Source organism: Cryptomeria japonica, chromosome 3 (genome assembly GCF_030272615.1).
Source record: "Cryptomeria japonica chromosome 3, Sugi_1.0, whole genome shotgun sequence".
In the NCBI taxonomy this organism is placed as follows: domain Eukaryota; kingdom Viridiplantae; phylum Streptophyta; class Pinopsida; order Cupressales; family Cupressaceae; genus Cryptomeria; species Cryptomeria japonica.
The window spans coordinates 463,909,087-463,924,722 of record NC_081407.1 but is presented as its reverse complement, the minus strand read 5'-3'; the positions used below and the strand labels follow the sequence as shown (position 1 = coordinate 463,924,722).

General features: G+C 37.4%; 1 protein-coding gene across 1 annotated transcript; it reads left to right on the top strand.

The window, feature by feature from the left end:
* Nucleotides 1-455: 455 nt before the first annotated feature.
* LOC131874244 (uncharacterized) lies at nucleotides 456-1,810 on the top strand. Its single transcript, XM_059217526.1, has 2 exons — nucleotides 456-838; nucleotides 1,276-1,810. The coding sequence occupies exons 1-2, from the start codon at nucleotides 456-458 to the stop codon at nucleotides 1,808-1,810; spliced, it is 918 nt and encodes a 305-aa protein (XP_059073509.1).
* The last annotated feature ends 13,826 nt before the right edge of the window (nucleotides 1,811-15,636 follow it).

Sequence of the window (15,636 nt, the reverse complement as noted above, 5' to 3'; positions counted from 1 at the left end):
GGCACAGGGGACAAGATAATCTTGTTCAGCTGAGTCCAAAGAAAAGGAACAAAGAAAATAAATCAACACCAAATATGTAATTTGGGGGTTATAAGAAGTTTCCTAGTAGAGATGATGGCTCTTCATCTAGTGAGAAATTTTAAAATATGGAGGAAAATCCTTTCTATACCTTAAGTGCAAAAGAGAAAAATGGCGGCCATGATAAAACCCTAACTATTGAGGAACAGGAGGAGAGGTAGTGGGATGCAATCATACTTCAAATGCCTAACTTAAGTGGAGATGAATCCAAAATGGCAAAATATCTTAAGAGACAACCAGATTGAGTATTGCAAAAGCTTGGATTAGAAAGAGATACCATTCAAAGCCCTAAGTCAAACAGGGTTGAAGAAGAAAAGGGAAGAGGTGAGGGAAGTAGATTAATAGCCCCTAGGTATAATCCCCCTCACATGAGAAACATGGAACAGCCATTTAGGATCTATAATAATCCATTGTCTGATGTTTTGGATAATAATTATGAAAAAAGGGATAAATGGAAAAATATATTCTACAATGAGAATAAAAGCCATTATCATAATAGACAATGCAATAATCATAATGATGAAAGAAGAACTAGCAATGGGGGAAATACTGGTAACTGGAATAATAGAGATAGGACTAGCAATGTAAGTAATAATAGAGGTAAGAGTGGTAATAATGGAAATTACGGCAACAATGGAAATATAAACAACAATAATCAAAATGGTGGTGGAGGCAAAAATGGAAACAATGGTCATAATGGAGGAAATAGAAACTATCAAACTAACAACTATGGTGGCAGACCACCTATGACCATTGAAAGGTATAAACAGTTGGATTTCAATGGGATAGTTGGATATCCAATCAAATTTCAAATGATTTAAGGTCAGCCATCCCTAAGTTCATAGGAAATGGAACTGATTCTGGAGAACAACAGGTAATAAATGTAAAAAATACCATTGAAGAATTTGAAGTCCCTTATGAAGATGTTTTTATGAAACTGTTTCTTCTGTCTCTAAAAGAGGATGCAGGAGAGTGGTACAAAAATCTTCCCAACAGGTGCATTGGTAGCTAGCAAGAGTTTGGAGACCATAATGATACTTCATTTTCATCTCATGAGTTGACAAGCATAAAGAAGAACCAAAATGAATCAGTCTCTGAATTTAATAAGAGGTTTAATAAGGTACTTAATAGAATACCAAGGGATATTAGGCTTGTTGATTCATTTTTTATTGACTTTTATTTGAGTGCTTTTGACAGCAAGACTCACTATGAGATTCTATCTCATAAGCCTACCACCTTGCATCAAGCATTTAAGACAGCCACTACCATTGAAAATAACAGAAAAGTTGCTCAGATAATTGGCAAGAGAGATGATCCAAAATTATATAATCCTAGAGAAACAAAAAAGGATGAGTTTAGCCAAATAATCGACATGCTAAAAGATATGAAGAGTAAGCAAAATCACAATGAGAAGCTGCCCCCATATAGAAGCAACAAGCCAATGAATTACAATAGGCCAAGATTGCACGACATGCCATATAACACAAACTGGAAAGATGGTAAGCCAGTGAATGCCAATCTAAGCAAAGAAACTCCTGATCCATTGAAGAAAGTAAACAATTTTGTGGAGGAATATCCTTGGTGTGAACTCTACAATTTACCCCATGTTCCAGAACAATGTATGATTGATCAAGGCTTTGTAGAAGAAAAGGAGTATGAGGATGAGTATGAGCCCACAGTGAATGTACTTTCATCAAATCCAATTTGGGGTAGGGACATAGGATTCATCTGAGGATGAGTAGTCATCAGATGTACAATGGAGGAGAGAGAGAGAGCAGTACAGTGTACGAATTTTTTTCATTGATGATGATGTGGATACCCCAGCCTTGAGGAGATTGTTCCATGATGAAGAGACAGTGCATTCCTTGAGAAACTTAATAGATGAAGAGAAGAAATCTTATACTGTGGTAGCGGTAGCATAGGCAAAAAGCAATTATCGGCTAAGGAATAGAATAGTGAACCCAGAGCAAGGTAAGCCATTTGGGATATTTGCAAAGTTTCCTAAAGCTAGTGGAAACAAACACACCATCGCCAACAAAGAAAAGGAGGGTACAGCAGAGAAGGTCAAACAAACATAACCCCCTAAATTGACAAAATTGATTGAAAGGAAACAAATTAGTAACCCACTTTTGAATTGTGGATCGTTTATGTCTCAAGCTTTATCGTAGGTGAAAGTATATTTTCCCTTGCTTGAAGTAATGAAATTTCCTGATTACAAAAATGAAACAATCAAGATTTTGTCTAACGTTGGTGAAGTTAATAAAGAGGATCATAGGCCAAGAGTTGAAGATCCACCTGTTGTTTATTTGGGAACTTCTATCACTAAGAATCTTACTCGGGTTGATCCTTTTTATCTGACCTTGTTGATTAACAATAAAATGGTTAAGAATTGTATGATAGATTCAGGTGCAATCGTGAACATAATGCCAAAAGATGTCATGAAGGAACTTGGGATGCATGTAGACACTCCGTATGGAAAATGTTATGCTATGGATAATAGATCAGTCCCACTTGTTGGAATTATGAAAAATGTGGAGTTTCGATTTCTAGCATTGCCCAGATACGTCATACAAAATAGACATCACAGTTTTTCAAGTGCCTCCAAATTATGGGATGCTACTATCAAGGTAATGGTCAAATTTGGTAGGGGGATACATTCAGTTAGATCTGTCATATGCAACCATCTCAGGTAAAAGGGGCAAATGTAAGGATTAATAGAGAGCTGAGATCATTCTACCTGATAGAAGAAGTAGATCTAAATGAGACAACATGTTTCCTCCAATCAGATATAGATAACTTTCAGGTAAGTATTTCTAAACTCATTCAATGCAAAAATAATAAGCTTGAAGATACTATTGAAGTATATGAGGATAAAATTTGGAAAATATACTTTGATGGTGGTTGCAGTAAAGAAGGAAATGGAGCTGGTGTGATTTTTATTTCTCCTAACGGGAGATCATTCAAATATGCTTTCCTGTTAGCCTTTGAATGTACAAATAATGTTGTCGAGTATGAAGCACTCTTTTTAGGTCTTAGAATAGGAAATAAACATGGTATCAAACTACTAACAGTTTTTGGTGATTCAGAGTTAGTTGTATCTCAAGTTAGGGAAAAGTTAGCTACTAAAAATGTAAGGCTTTGAAATTACAGAAATGAGGTGTGGGACTCTATTGAATATTTTGATGCATTTTCCATAACATGGATTTAAAGATCTAACAATATTTTAGCTGATTTTATGGCTAACCTAGCAATTAAACATAATGATATTCCTTTTGATGACATTACCCAACTTGAAATAAAAACTAGACTTGCAGTACCAGATAACCTAAAGAACTGGCCCTTCAAGTTTCAGCAATAAAAAGAGATGAAGAGTGGCCAAATGATTTTGAAGGACATGAAGTTAATTCTAGAAGGAAGAACAAGTTTGGATCGCCTAAGGTTAATCTAAATGCGTTATTCTAGAATATTGGAGTTGACATGCCCACTTCATCCCAGAAAAGAGGAGAACTGTGGAATAACATGCAAGTTGATCCTAGATATGAGCATGAGGAAGAAATAATAGGGATTGGAAAATAGAAAAATGAAAAGGCAGGATGCCCTAATGGGGTGAAAACTATGACCAGATCCAAGGCTGATATTGGTCTATCCAAATCTCTGCAGGGACGTAAAACCATGAAATGGCTTAGTGACTAGGAGAGTAAGCAAAACATAGCTGATGGAAGGCAGCAAACTATACAGGAATCCTGCCCCCAGGTTTCCAAATGAAGGTAATATCATGGAATATTCGAGGCCTAAATGGTCTCAATAAACGGGATATATTACGGAATCTCATTCGAGACCATAAGCCAGATATTATCCTTGTGCAAGAAACCAAAATGAGTAAGGAGAAAGTTGAGAATTTAAACTTCTTTAAAAATGGAGGGGTCTGTTGTAGTAGCTCGAATGGGGCCTCTGGTGGGGTGGCTATTTTTTGGAACAAGAAAACTATTTTAGGAGATATGATCGATGAATATGGTAATATCATATCTATGAAATTTAAAAGCATCTCTGAAGGAAAGGAATGGGTGGTCACAAATATCTACACCCCTAATTCCAAAGTTGTCAGGAGTAAATTTTGGGATAAAATCCAGCATAAAAGAAGATCTTTCCCTAAGGACAGTTGGCTATTGATGGGAGATTTCAATACTCCTTTGCAAGGAACTAAAAAATTTGGAGGAACTCAAGCCCAACTGGACAGCAGATCTAATTTGATGGACTTCATCAATGTCAATGCTCTTATTGATACTGATCTCACTGGAGCTTCTTACACTTGGTCTAATCGCAGGGATGGAGAAGACCTCATTCAGGTAAGACTTGATAGATCCCTTATTACTAATGATTAGATTATTTCTCATAGATGTTCTTTGTCAGTTGTCAATAGAATTGGCTCGGATCATTATCTCATTTCCTTTGTTGCTGAGTCCATTAAGAGTAAGCAGTGCTTCCCTTTCTGATTTGAGAAAATGTGGATCTCTCACCCCTCTCTGGAAAAATCCATTGCCAACTGGTCAAATATTGATGTGAATGGAACAACCATGTACAAAGTTGCCAAAAAACTTAGAAACATCAAAGATAACATTAAGATCTTGAACAAGAAGGTCTTTGGTGATATTTTTGAATCAAAAAAAAAGCTGAAGGAGGAATTAGAATAGATCCAAAACTCAATACAAAAAGATGGCTATAAAAAGTATCCCAAGGCTAAGGAAGATGATATATTAGTCAAACTTCACAACATTATTTCTAGGGAGGAAATATATTGGAGACAGAGATCCAGGGCTATCTGGCTAGCAACTGGGGACAGAAATACTAAATTTTTCCACATGACTTCTATGAAACATAAAGTTGCGAATAGAATTTCCAGATTAATTGTTGAGGACCAGATTAATTCTTCTTAATGAGGATGATATTAGGGATGAAGCTGTTAGTTTCTTTTCTCAGCTCCTCACCGGTAGCAAGGAGATTGATTATACTAAGCAATAGGATCTGGTTGACATCATCCCCAAGATTATTGATCCTAACCAAAATAAGGCCCTTCCTGCTATCCCCTCTGCTGAGGAAATTAAAAAAGTTGTCTTGTCCTTTCAAGGGGATAAGGCTCTGGGACCTGATGGCTTCTCCATGTTCTTCTTCTAGGAATTTTGGCTCTGGGACCTGATGGCTTCTCCACGGTCAATGTGGTCAAAGAATTTTTTGGTTCAAGAAGAATCCTTAAGAAAATAAACTCCACTTTTATCGCCTCAATTCCTAAGGTGGTTGGGGCAGATTCCATGGGAAAATTTAGGCCAATAAGTCTTTGTAACTCCTTTTATAAGATCATATCTAAAGTTTTGACTTCCAGGCTTTTGGCTATTCTCCCCTTTATCATCTTTGAGGAGCAAAAAGGATTTGTCCCTGGTAGGTAGATTTCAGATTCTATCATTGTTGTGCATGAGAATATTCATTCTCTCAATGCTGCTAATAAAGAAGGATTTCTGATAAAGTTGGATCTAGCGAAAGCTTATGATAGAGTGGAATGGCAAGCTCTTTTCAGAATTATGGAGGCTTTTGGTTTTGATGAGAAGATAATCATAATCATTAGAGAGTTTGTCTCCACCCCAACATTTTCAATTCTCATTAATGGATCTCCTTCTAGATTCTTTAAATTGTCTAGGGGGCTGGTGCAGGAGCACCTGAGCACCTCAATGCTCCAATCCTAGCAGATATAAATTTTTATTGCAAATTAAGCATGTGTGTTTATTTTATGCTTCTAGTAGGTTTAATAGGTTTTTTTTGTGGTGTAATAAGGTTTGGAACTCATTTTGTGAGTTTCCAAGATTTTTTTGGTTTTTTGCTCGGTAGGCTAAAAATTGTCAATTTTGGGTCCAAATGAGCATTTTTGAATTTTTGATGTTGTACAGCCTTGAAAGGCATTGGAGAATGTTTATTTATTGTTTCTAAATGATGTTGAGTCATTGGTTTGAGTGCCAAATCATCGGAAGTCAAAATGCAATTTTTGAGCAACAAAAAGTTGTCAAAAGTTGTCAAAAAGTGGTTTTTGGTGGTTTTGGTTAGTTCCAGCCTGTACCTGTCCCTACAAGGGCTTCAATAAGTTGGAACATGTATAAAAACCATGTTCCAATCATTGTATGGGTTGTTCATTTTGGAAAATCAAGAAAAATACTTGTTTTGCTCTTGTTTTCTGTGAGTTTTTAACTAGTTTTCTGCAATTTTTAGGGTACAGTCTGTACCATGGCTCCATGAGTCCGTACTGAACCTATTTTTGATTGATGTGCTCTCCTTTGATGTTTTATTAGTGATCTCTGATCTTTTCGTGGGGTTTGGAACAAGTTTTGTTTGAAGTGTTCTTAAGAGAAGCATTGTTTTGTGGTTCCAATGGAAGATCACTCATGGTCCAATTGATTTCTTCAAAGTCTCTTCATCCATGGCTTTGAGAAAGTTTGTTGTACCCTCTGTACATACTATACCATACATCTATTTTCCTTTTCTAGCAGTGCACAAGTGTTTGTAAGCCCATGGCAAGTGTGTGAAGTGAGCAACTTGGCTTGGGTATTCTCAAATTTGTTTTGAATGGTACTTTGTTGTTCATAGCACTGTACTTTGAAATGTTGAAGGAGAATCAAGTTGGAAAGAGTCAGCTTTATACTTTACCATCCTTGTCTCTCCCATGACTTGGTTGGATGTAAGAGGCAAAGGTGTAAAACGGACTGCAAAACAGTGAGTCATTGTTTCATTGTTAGATCCTCATTGCCAACCTCTCTAAATGGATAGTATGAAATGATGCATTCCTCTTTCTTGCATCATGAAAATGTATTTGCAAGTGGTTTAAATGTTGAGATGACAAGTTACAGAAATTGATTGTAAAGGACCTAAATAAGGATCCTAAAATAGTGTACTTGTTGTCACAGTCATATAAGGTTGTCTTGATTTGTGTCATCCTTTAAGTATTCAAACCTTCAAGATATTTGAAGAGGATAAATGCATTATTCTATCATGCCTTTAACACCTTCTTGCAGGCCAGGGATAGAGTAAAGAAGCAAACAAAACAAAGAAAGGAAGTTGCTGTCAAAAATGCACCTTATTGCTGTCAAAAATGCAGTGTTGACTGTGTATGAACAGCAGTTATAAAATCCTTTCTTATTTGTTGTGCATGGTGTTCCAACTGATGTCAAACCATTTGTTGCATCCCTAATTATCATACTTTAATTGTTTTTGGTTTATCAAGGCTCAAAATGTATGCAAAATCTTAAAACCATTGCTGTCCCAGTCATCTAGACTGTTTTTCTATGTAAGGGCAGCAGTGTGGCACTTGTTTGATATAATGACAATATTAGAAGATAAGCTTTGAATCTTTGGAGGTGTTTGGAATATGTTAAAGCAAGGATTGAAGCATTTAAGTTGGCCTAGTATCATGAAGAAAACTTGTAAATTGCAAACCCTCACTAAAACTTTCAAAAACCCTTGAAAAGTGCCTATTTTGTGGGGCAGCACTAAAACAGTCCGTACAATACTTGCCATAGCAAAAATCCTTGAGCTTTCAACATCAAATGACCACATCTCCAAGGGTTTTCCATGAAGTACAATAGATTGAGCAGGGTGAACAAATTTCACTAAAAACTAGGGCTAATTCTAGTAGCCTTTTTGGAGCAAATTTGACCAATTCATGAAATCGGTAAGGAAGCGGAAGCAATTCGTTGTTTCAAATCATCAAAATTGATGAGTAGAGACCTGAGATACCCTACTACAATATCCAAAGCATTGTATTGAGCCATTTGATCAAATGGACCTTTTGCACCTAGAAAGTTGCTTTGAGTAACCCTACGTTCTTTGCTTCCAATTGAGAAATTTCCATTCTTGAGAAGTGAAGGACAGTCATCATACCTTGCAGACCTATCCAGATGCTCAATCAATAGATTAATATGATTGAAATCCTTAAAGGAGAAAATAAGATTAGGTAAACCATGGTTCTCCAACAGTTGCCCATTCCGGGATGAGAGGAGATTCAGCCAGTTGGACAACCAAACTTGTTCATTTTTGGTGACACTCAAGAGGACCTCATTTCAGATTTGAATGCCTTAGCATGGAAGGTAAGGAGGAGTGATGTCCAATACAATAGGGTGCAAGTAGTGTTGAATAGAGAGGAGGTGATAGGAGAAAGGTTTAGAAGAATCCCATTTGTGCCTAGGGATTGATTTGGGAAGAACATTGAGAACAAAAGCCCACCAACCTCAAAGAAGACTAACCTTCTATCATCCCTCCTCATCATAGTGGTATCAGAGCCAATTCAGATTTGGGTTGAGAGATTAGCATATGTCTGGTAGTGAGTCAGTGGGAGACAACACTGACAACATGGTGACCAATGCAGAGTTAGCAAAGAGGATGGAGGATCAGGGTGAAGAAAATAGACTCCTTAGGGAAAGATTACAACAACTTGAAAGAAAATTGAACCAAGTAGAAGTCAAGATCGAAGAAGTCAGTGAGAGAGTAGAAAGTGCTGAAGATAAGAAGGAAACCTTAGAGGAATAAATCCCAGAACCTGATCCAATCTTGGATAAAGAACAAGAAACCTTTTTACAAGCTTTGAAAGCTTTGACTGGAAAGGCCCTAGATGGAGTGTCCCTTTTTAGTGGTAAGATGGAACCAGAAGCACTAATGGAGTGGATAGAGGGTCTAGAGAATCACTTTGAATGTGATGGTATTACTGAAGCACAGAAAGTGAAGGTAGCCAAATCCATAATGAGAGGGGCAGCCTTAACTTGGTGGAAATTCATCCAAGAGGAAAGGGTGAAAGAGGGAAAGAAACCCATAACCACCTGGAAGACAATGGTGACTAAGATCAAAGACACCTGCATGCCTGAAGATTATGAAATCCAATTGCATAGGAAGAGACAAAACTTGAGACAGAAAGACCTAGATGTCAGTAGTTACACTGAAGAATTCCAAAAACTAAGCCTTAGATCTAAGGTACAAGAAGATGAAAATGTCAGAGTAGCTAGGTATCTCAATGGGTTAAGATGGAATATTCAGGAAGAGTTAAGCCTATGGTGTCCCAACACATTACAGAAGTGTTATCAATTAGCATTGAAGGTAGAAGAGAGAAACAAGAAGAAACAAGAACATAATGGTAGAGGCAGAGGCAGAGGAAACAGAGGCAGTCATAGAGGCAGTTTTGGGGGAAGATACACAGATCATAGGTCCCAGGGAGAGTCTAAGCTTATTGAGCAAAGCGGGGATTCTCAGAGCAGACCCAACTATAGGGGTAGGGGATCAGGCAACCCAGGAAGGGGTAGATCTAATGGACCTGGAAGAGGTTCATACTTCTCCACAATGAAGTGTTACAACTGTCAGAAACTAAGCCATCCGGCATATAGATGCCCAGAAAAGCCAAGCTCATCTCAAGGAGGTGATAAGAGAGTCCATTTTGTGCAAGAGGAAACCACACCAAATCAAAGGTGTCTACCATCAGAAGAAGGGGAAAACCTCATGATCAGGAGGATCCTCATGAAAGAGCCATCTCAGAAAGATATGTCTCAAAGGAAAGCTCTTTTCAGGATCAAATGTAAGATCCAAGGAAAGGTGTGCAAAGTTATCATTGACTCGGGATCAACTGATAACATCATATCAGAAGAAGCTGCTACAAAACTTCATCTACCTAGAATACAGCACAATGAGCCCTACAAGGTCACATGGTTGGAAAAAGGGCAGCATGTATTGGTGAGTGAACAAACATGGGTAGAGTTTAACATAGGTGAGTACCAAGATAAGATTTTGTGTGATATACTACCTATGGATGCTTGTCATTTGCTTTTAGGAAGACCTTGGCAATTTGACAGGAAAGCACAATATGATGGAGAAAAGAACTCATACTCATTTTTCAAGAATGGTATCAACTATAAAATTCAGTCCCTTAATGAAGAGAGTGAGGGCAGCAAACCAAAAGTTCCCAACATTTTGTTAGTTGGTGAAAAGGAGTTCATTCATACCCTAAAAGAAGGTGATGGCATAGGTTTTGCATTAGTAACTAAACCAGTTGATGAAAAGAAAGAAAAGAAGATAGAAATCCCAAATGAGGTGCAGCAACTTCTAGATCAGTTTAAGTCAATTGTTAATGATGGTCAACCAACCTCTCTACCTCCTCAGAGAGCCATTAGCCACCAGATAGATTTCATCCCAGGAGCATCCTTACCAAACAAAGCTGCTTACAAAATGACACCTGAACAAAATCAAGAAGTGGCAAGACAAATCCAAGAGCTATTAGACCAAGGAATGATTAGAAAAAGTATTAGTCCATGTGCAGTACCCACAGTGTTAGCACCTAAGAAAGGTGGGGCTTGGAGACTTTGTACAAATTCAAGAGCAATAAACAGGATCACAATCAGGTATAGATTCCCCATTCCTAGGATAGAAGATCTTATGGATTGTTTAGGGGGAGCAAAATATTTCAGTAAGATAGACCTAAAAAAGTGGTTATCATCAAATCCGCATCAAAGAGGGAGATGAATGGAAAACAGCTTTCAAGACAAATGAGGAGTTGTATGAATGGCTAGTCATGCCATTTGGGTTAACAGATGCACCCAGTACATTCATGAGATTGATGAATGAGGTGTTACATGACTTCATAGGCAAGTTTGTAGTTGTGTACCTTGATGACATCTTAATTTTCAGTCAAACCAAGGAAGAACACCTCCAACATTTGCAGATTGTCTTACAAAGATTGAATGATGAACAACTTACTATCAATCTAGAGAAATGTGATTTCCTTAAGCAAGAGCTGGTCTATTTGGGTTTTGTTGTTTCAGGGGGTGATTTGAAGATGGATCCAGATAAGGTAGAAGCCATAGTTAATTGGCCAACCCCTAAGAATGCTAGTGATGTCAGGAGTTTTCATGGACTTGCTCAATTTTATAGGAAGTTCATTAGAGGTTTCAGTGAAATATGTGCACCTATGTTGGAAACCATTAAGGGTGGTGTGAAAGTGAAATTTCAATGGATAGAAGCAGCCAACAGGGGATTTGAATTGTTGAAAGTCAGAGTTGCTACCCAACCAGTGTTGATTCTACCTAGTTTTGATAAATTGTTTACCTTAGAGTGTGATGCAAGTAATATTGCTATTGGTGCTGTTTTGAGTCAGGATAATAGACCTGTTGCATTTTTCAGTGAAAAGCTTAATGATGCTAAGAAGAAATATTCTTCATATGATCTTGAAATGTATGCTTTGGTTCAAGCACTTAGGAAATGGAGGCATTACCTTCTTCCTAAAGAATTTGTGGTTTACACTGACAACCAGGCACTTAGTTTTCTCAATTCACAGGATAAGCTTAGTCACAGACATGTTAAATGGGTAGAGTCTTTGCAAGCATATAACTTTACTTTGAAGCATAAGAAAGGACAGTGCAATAAAGTAGCTGATGCATTGAGTAGAAGGTTACTTACTGTTCAAGAAATTCAGATTAGAAGTATTGGTATAGAATGTTTTAAGGATTTATATCCACATGATTCTGATTTTGCTTATATTTACAAGGTGTGTCAAGATTTTCAGAATACTTTTCATAGTGAATATGCTGACTATACTTTGCAGAATGGATTGTTGTTCAGGGGTGGACAGCTGTGTGTGCCAAAAGGTTCAATGAGGGAGAATCTGATACAGGAAAAGCACAATGGTTGCTTGAGTGGTCACTTTGGTCTTAATAAGACTTTGGAATTGGTTCAGAGGCACTATTTTTGGCCTAAGATGCAGGCAGATGTCAAGAAATATGTTGAGCAATGCATGGTATGTCAGAAAGCTAAGGGTACTAACACGAATGTTGGTTTGTATCAGCCTCTTCCCATACCTTCTAGGCCTTGGGATTGCATCAGTATGGATTTTGTGGTAGGTTTGCCCAAAACAAAAACAGGATGTGATAGTATTTTTGTGGTTGTTGACAGATTCAGTAAAATGGCACATTTCATACCTTGCAAAACTACTAATGATGCTAGTCACATTGCTTTTCTTTTCTTTAAGGAAGTTGTAAGAATTCATGGTTTGCCATCCAGCATTGTATCTGATAGAGATGCTAAGTTTTTGGGTCATTTTTGGAAAACATTATGGAAGAAATTGGGTACTAACTTGTCTTTTGGCTCAGCTTACCATCCATAGAAAGATGGCCAAACAGAAGTGGTGAACAAAACATTGGGTAATCTACTCAGATGTCTTACCAAAGAATATGGGCAAAGTTGGGATCAACTCATCCATCAGGCAGAGTTTGCATACAATGACAGTGTAAACAGATCCACTGGTAAGAGCCCATTTCAGATTGTTTATGGAATGCATCCTAGAGGTGTTTTTGAGTTAAATGATGTAACTAATTTGCAGCAAGTGAGTGGTACAGCAGAAGATATGGCATAGTCTATGAAAGAAATTCATAAGCAGGTACAGAAGTCCTTACAGGAAACTACTCAAAAAGTTAAGGAGAGAGTTGATGCTTCCAAAAGAGATGTCCAGTTTTCAGTGGGTGATTATGTGATGGTCCATCTCAACAAGTCACGGTTACAGAAAGGAGTGCATACTAAGTTGCAAATGAGAAGAGTAGGACCATGCAAAATCTTGGCTAAATATGGCCATAATGCTTACAAAGTTGATTTGCCTAATGAAGTTTCTATGTCTCCTATTTTCAATGTTGCAGATTTGGTGCCATTCAAAGGGCAGCTACCATCAGATTCACAAAGAGTTTCAGATCTTTCTCATTCCCTTTCTGATCTTTCTCTTCCGTCTTCTTCTACTCCCATTCCTCATCAGGTACTAGATTTGAGAATCATCAAAAAGACAAGACACCATACCTACTTGGAGCATCTCGTCAAGTGGAAGGATAAACCAGCTTCTGAAGCCACATGGATACTTGAAAGTGACTTTCTCAAAGCTAGAATTCCTCTTTCTTTACTGCCCAAAGGAGTCACATGACTTCTTTGTCCTTAGGGGAGTATGGTGCAGGAGCACCTGAGCACCTGAATGCTCCAATCCTAGCAGGTATAAATTTTTATTGCAAATTAAGCATGTGTGTTTATTTTATGCTTCTAGTAGGTTTAATAGGTTTTTTTTGTGGTGTAATAAGGTTTGGAACTCATTTTGTGAGTTTCCAAGATTTTTTTGGTTTTTTGCTCGATAGGCTAAAAATTGTCAATTTTGGGTCCAAATGAGCATTTTTGAATTTTTGATGTTGTACAGCCTTGAAAGGCATTGGAGCATGTTTATTTAGTGTTTCTAAATGATGTTGAGTCATTGGTTTGAGTGCCAAATCACCGGAAGTCAAAATGCAATTTTTGAGCAACAAAAAGTTGTCAAAAAGTGGTTTTTGGTGGTTTTGGTTAGTTCCAGCCTGTACCTGTCCGTACAAGGGCTTCAATAAGTTGGCACATGTATAAAAACCATGTTCCAATCATTGTATGGGTTGTTCATTTTGGAAAATCAAGAAAAATAATTGTTTTGCTCTTGTTTTTTGTGAGTTTTTAACTAGTTTTCTGCACTTTTTAGGGTACAGTCTGTACCATGGCTCCATGAGTCCGTACTGAACCTGTTTTTGATTGATGTGATCTCCTTTGATGTTTTATTAGTGATCTCTAATCTTTTCGTGGGGTTTGGAACAAGTTTTGTTTGAAGTGTTCTTAAGAGAAGCATTGTTTTGTGGTTCCAATGGAAGATCATTCATGGTCCAATTGATTTCTTCAAAGTCTCTTCATCCATGGCTTTGAGAAATTTTGTTGGACCCTCTATACATATTGTACCATACATCTATTTTCCTTTTCTATCAATGCACAAGTGTTTGTAAGCCCATGGCAAGTGTGTGAAGTGAGCAACTTGGCTTGGGTATTCTCAAATTTGTTTTGAATGGTACTTTGCTGTTCATAGCACTGTACTTTGAAATATTGAAGGAGAATCAACTTGGAAAGAGTCAGCATTATACTTTACCATCCTTGTCTCTCCCATGACTTGGTTGGATGTAAGAGGCAAAGGTGTAAAACGGACTGCAAAACAGTGAGTCATTGTTTCATTGTTAGATCCTCATTACCAACCTCTCTAAATGGATAGTATGAAATGATGCATTCCTATTTCTTGCATCATGAAAATGTATTTGCAAGTGGTTTCAATGTTGAGATGACAAGTTACACAAATTGATTGTAAAGGACCTAAATAAGGATCCTAAAACAGTGTACTTTTTGTCACAGTCATATAAGGTTGTCTTGATTTGTGTCATCCTTTAAGTATTCAAACCTTCAAGATCTTTGAAGATGATAAATGCATTATTCTATCATGCCTTTAACACCTTCTTGCAGGCTAGGGACAGAGTAAAGAAGCAAACAAAACAAAGAAAGGAAGTTGCTGTCAAAAATGCACCTTATTGCTGTCAAAAATGCAGTGTTGACTGTGTATGAACAGCAGTTATAAAATCCTTTCTTATTTTTTGTGCATGGTGTTCCAACTGATTTCAAACCATTTGTTGCATCCCTAATTATCATACTTTAATTGTGTTTGGTTTATCAAGGCTCAAAATGTATGCAGAATCTTAAAACCATTGATGTCCCAGTCATCTAGACTGTTTTTCTGTGTAAGGGCAGCAGTGTGGCACTTGTTTGATATAATGACAATATTAGAAGATAAGCTTTGAATCTTTGGAGGTTTTTGGAATATGTTAAATCAAGGATTGAATCATTTAAGTTGGCCTAGTATCATGAAGAAAACTTGTAAATTGCAAACCCTCACTAAAACTTTCAAAAACCCTTGAAAAGTGCCTATTTTGTGGGGCAGCACTAAAACAGTCTGTACAATACTTGCCATAGAAAAAATCCTTGAGCTTTCAACATCAAATGACCACATCTCCAAGGGTTTTCCATGAAGTACAATAGATTGAGTAGGGTGAACAAATTTCACTAAAAACTAGGGCTTTTTGGAGCAAATTTGACCAATTCATGAAATCGGTAAGGAAGGGGAAGCAATTGGTTGTTTCAAATCATCAAAATTGATGAGTAGAGACCTGAGATACCCTACTACAATATCCAAAGCATTGTATTGAGCCATTTTATCAAATGGACCTTTTGCACCTAGAAAGTTGCTTTGAGTAACCCTACGTTCTTTGCTTCCAATTGAGAAATTTCCATTCTTGAGAAGTGAAGGATAGTCATCATACCTTGCAGACCTGTCCAGATGCTCAATCAATAGATTAATATGATTGAAATCCTTAAAGGAGAAAATAAGGTTAGGTAAACCATGGTTCTCCAACAGTTGCCCATTCCGGGAAGAGAGGAGATTCAGCCAGTTGGACAACCAAACTTGTTCATTTTTGGTGACACTCAAGAGGACCTCATTTCAGATTTGAATGCCTTAGCATGGAAGGTAAGGAGGAGTGATTTCCAATACAATAGGGTGCAAGCAGTGTTGAATAGAGAGGAGGAGATAGGAGAAAGGTTTAGAAGAATCCCTTTTGTGCCTAGGGATTGATTTGGGAAGAACATTGAGAACAAAAGCCCACCAACCTCAAAGAAGACTAACCT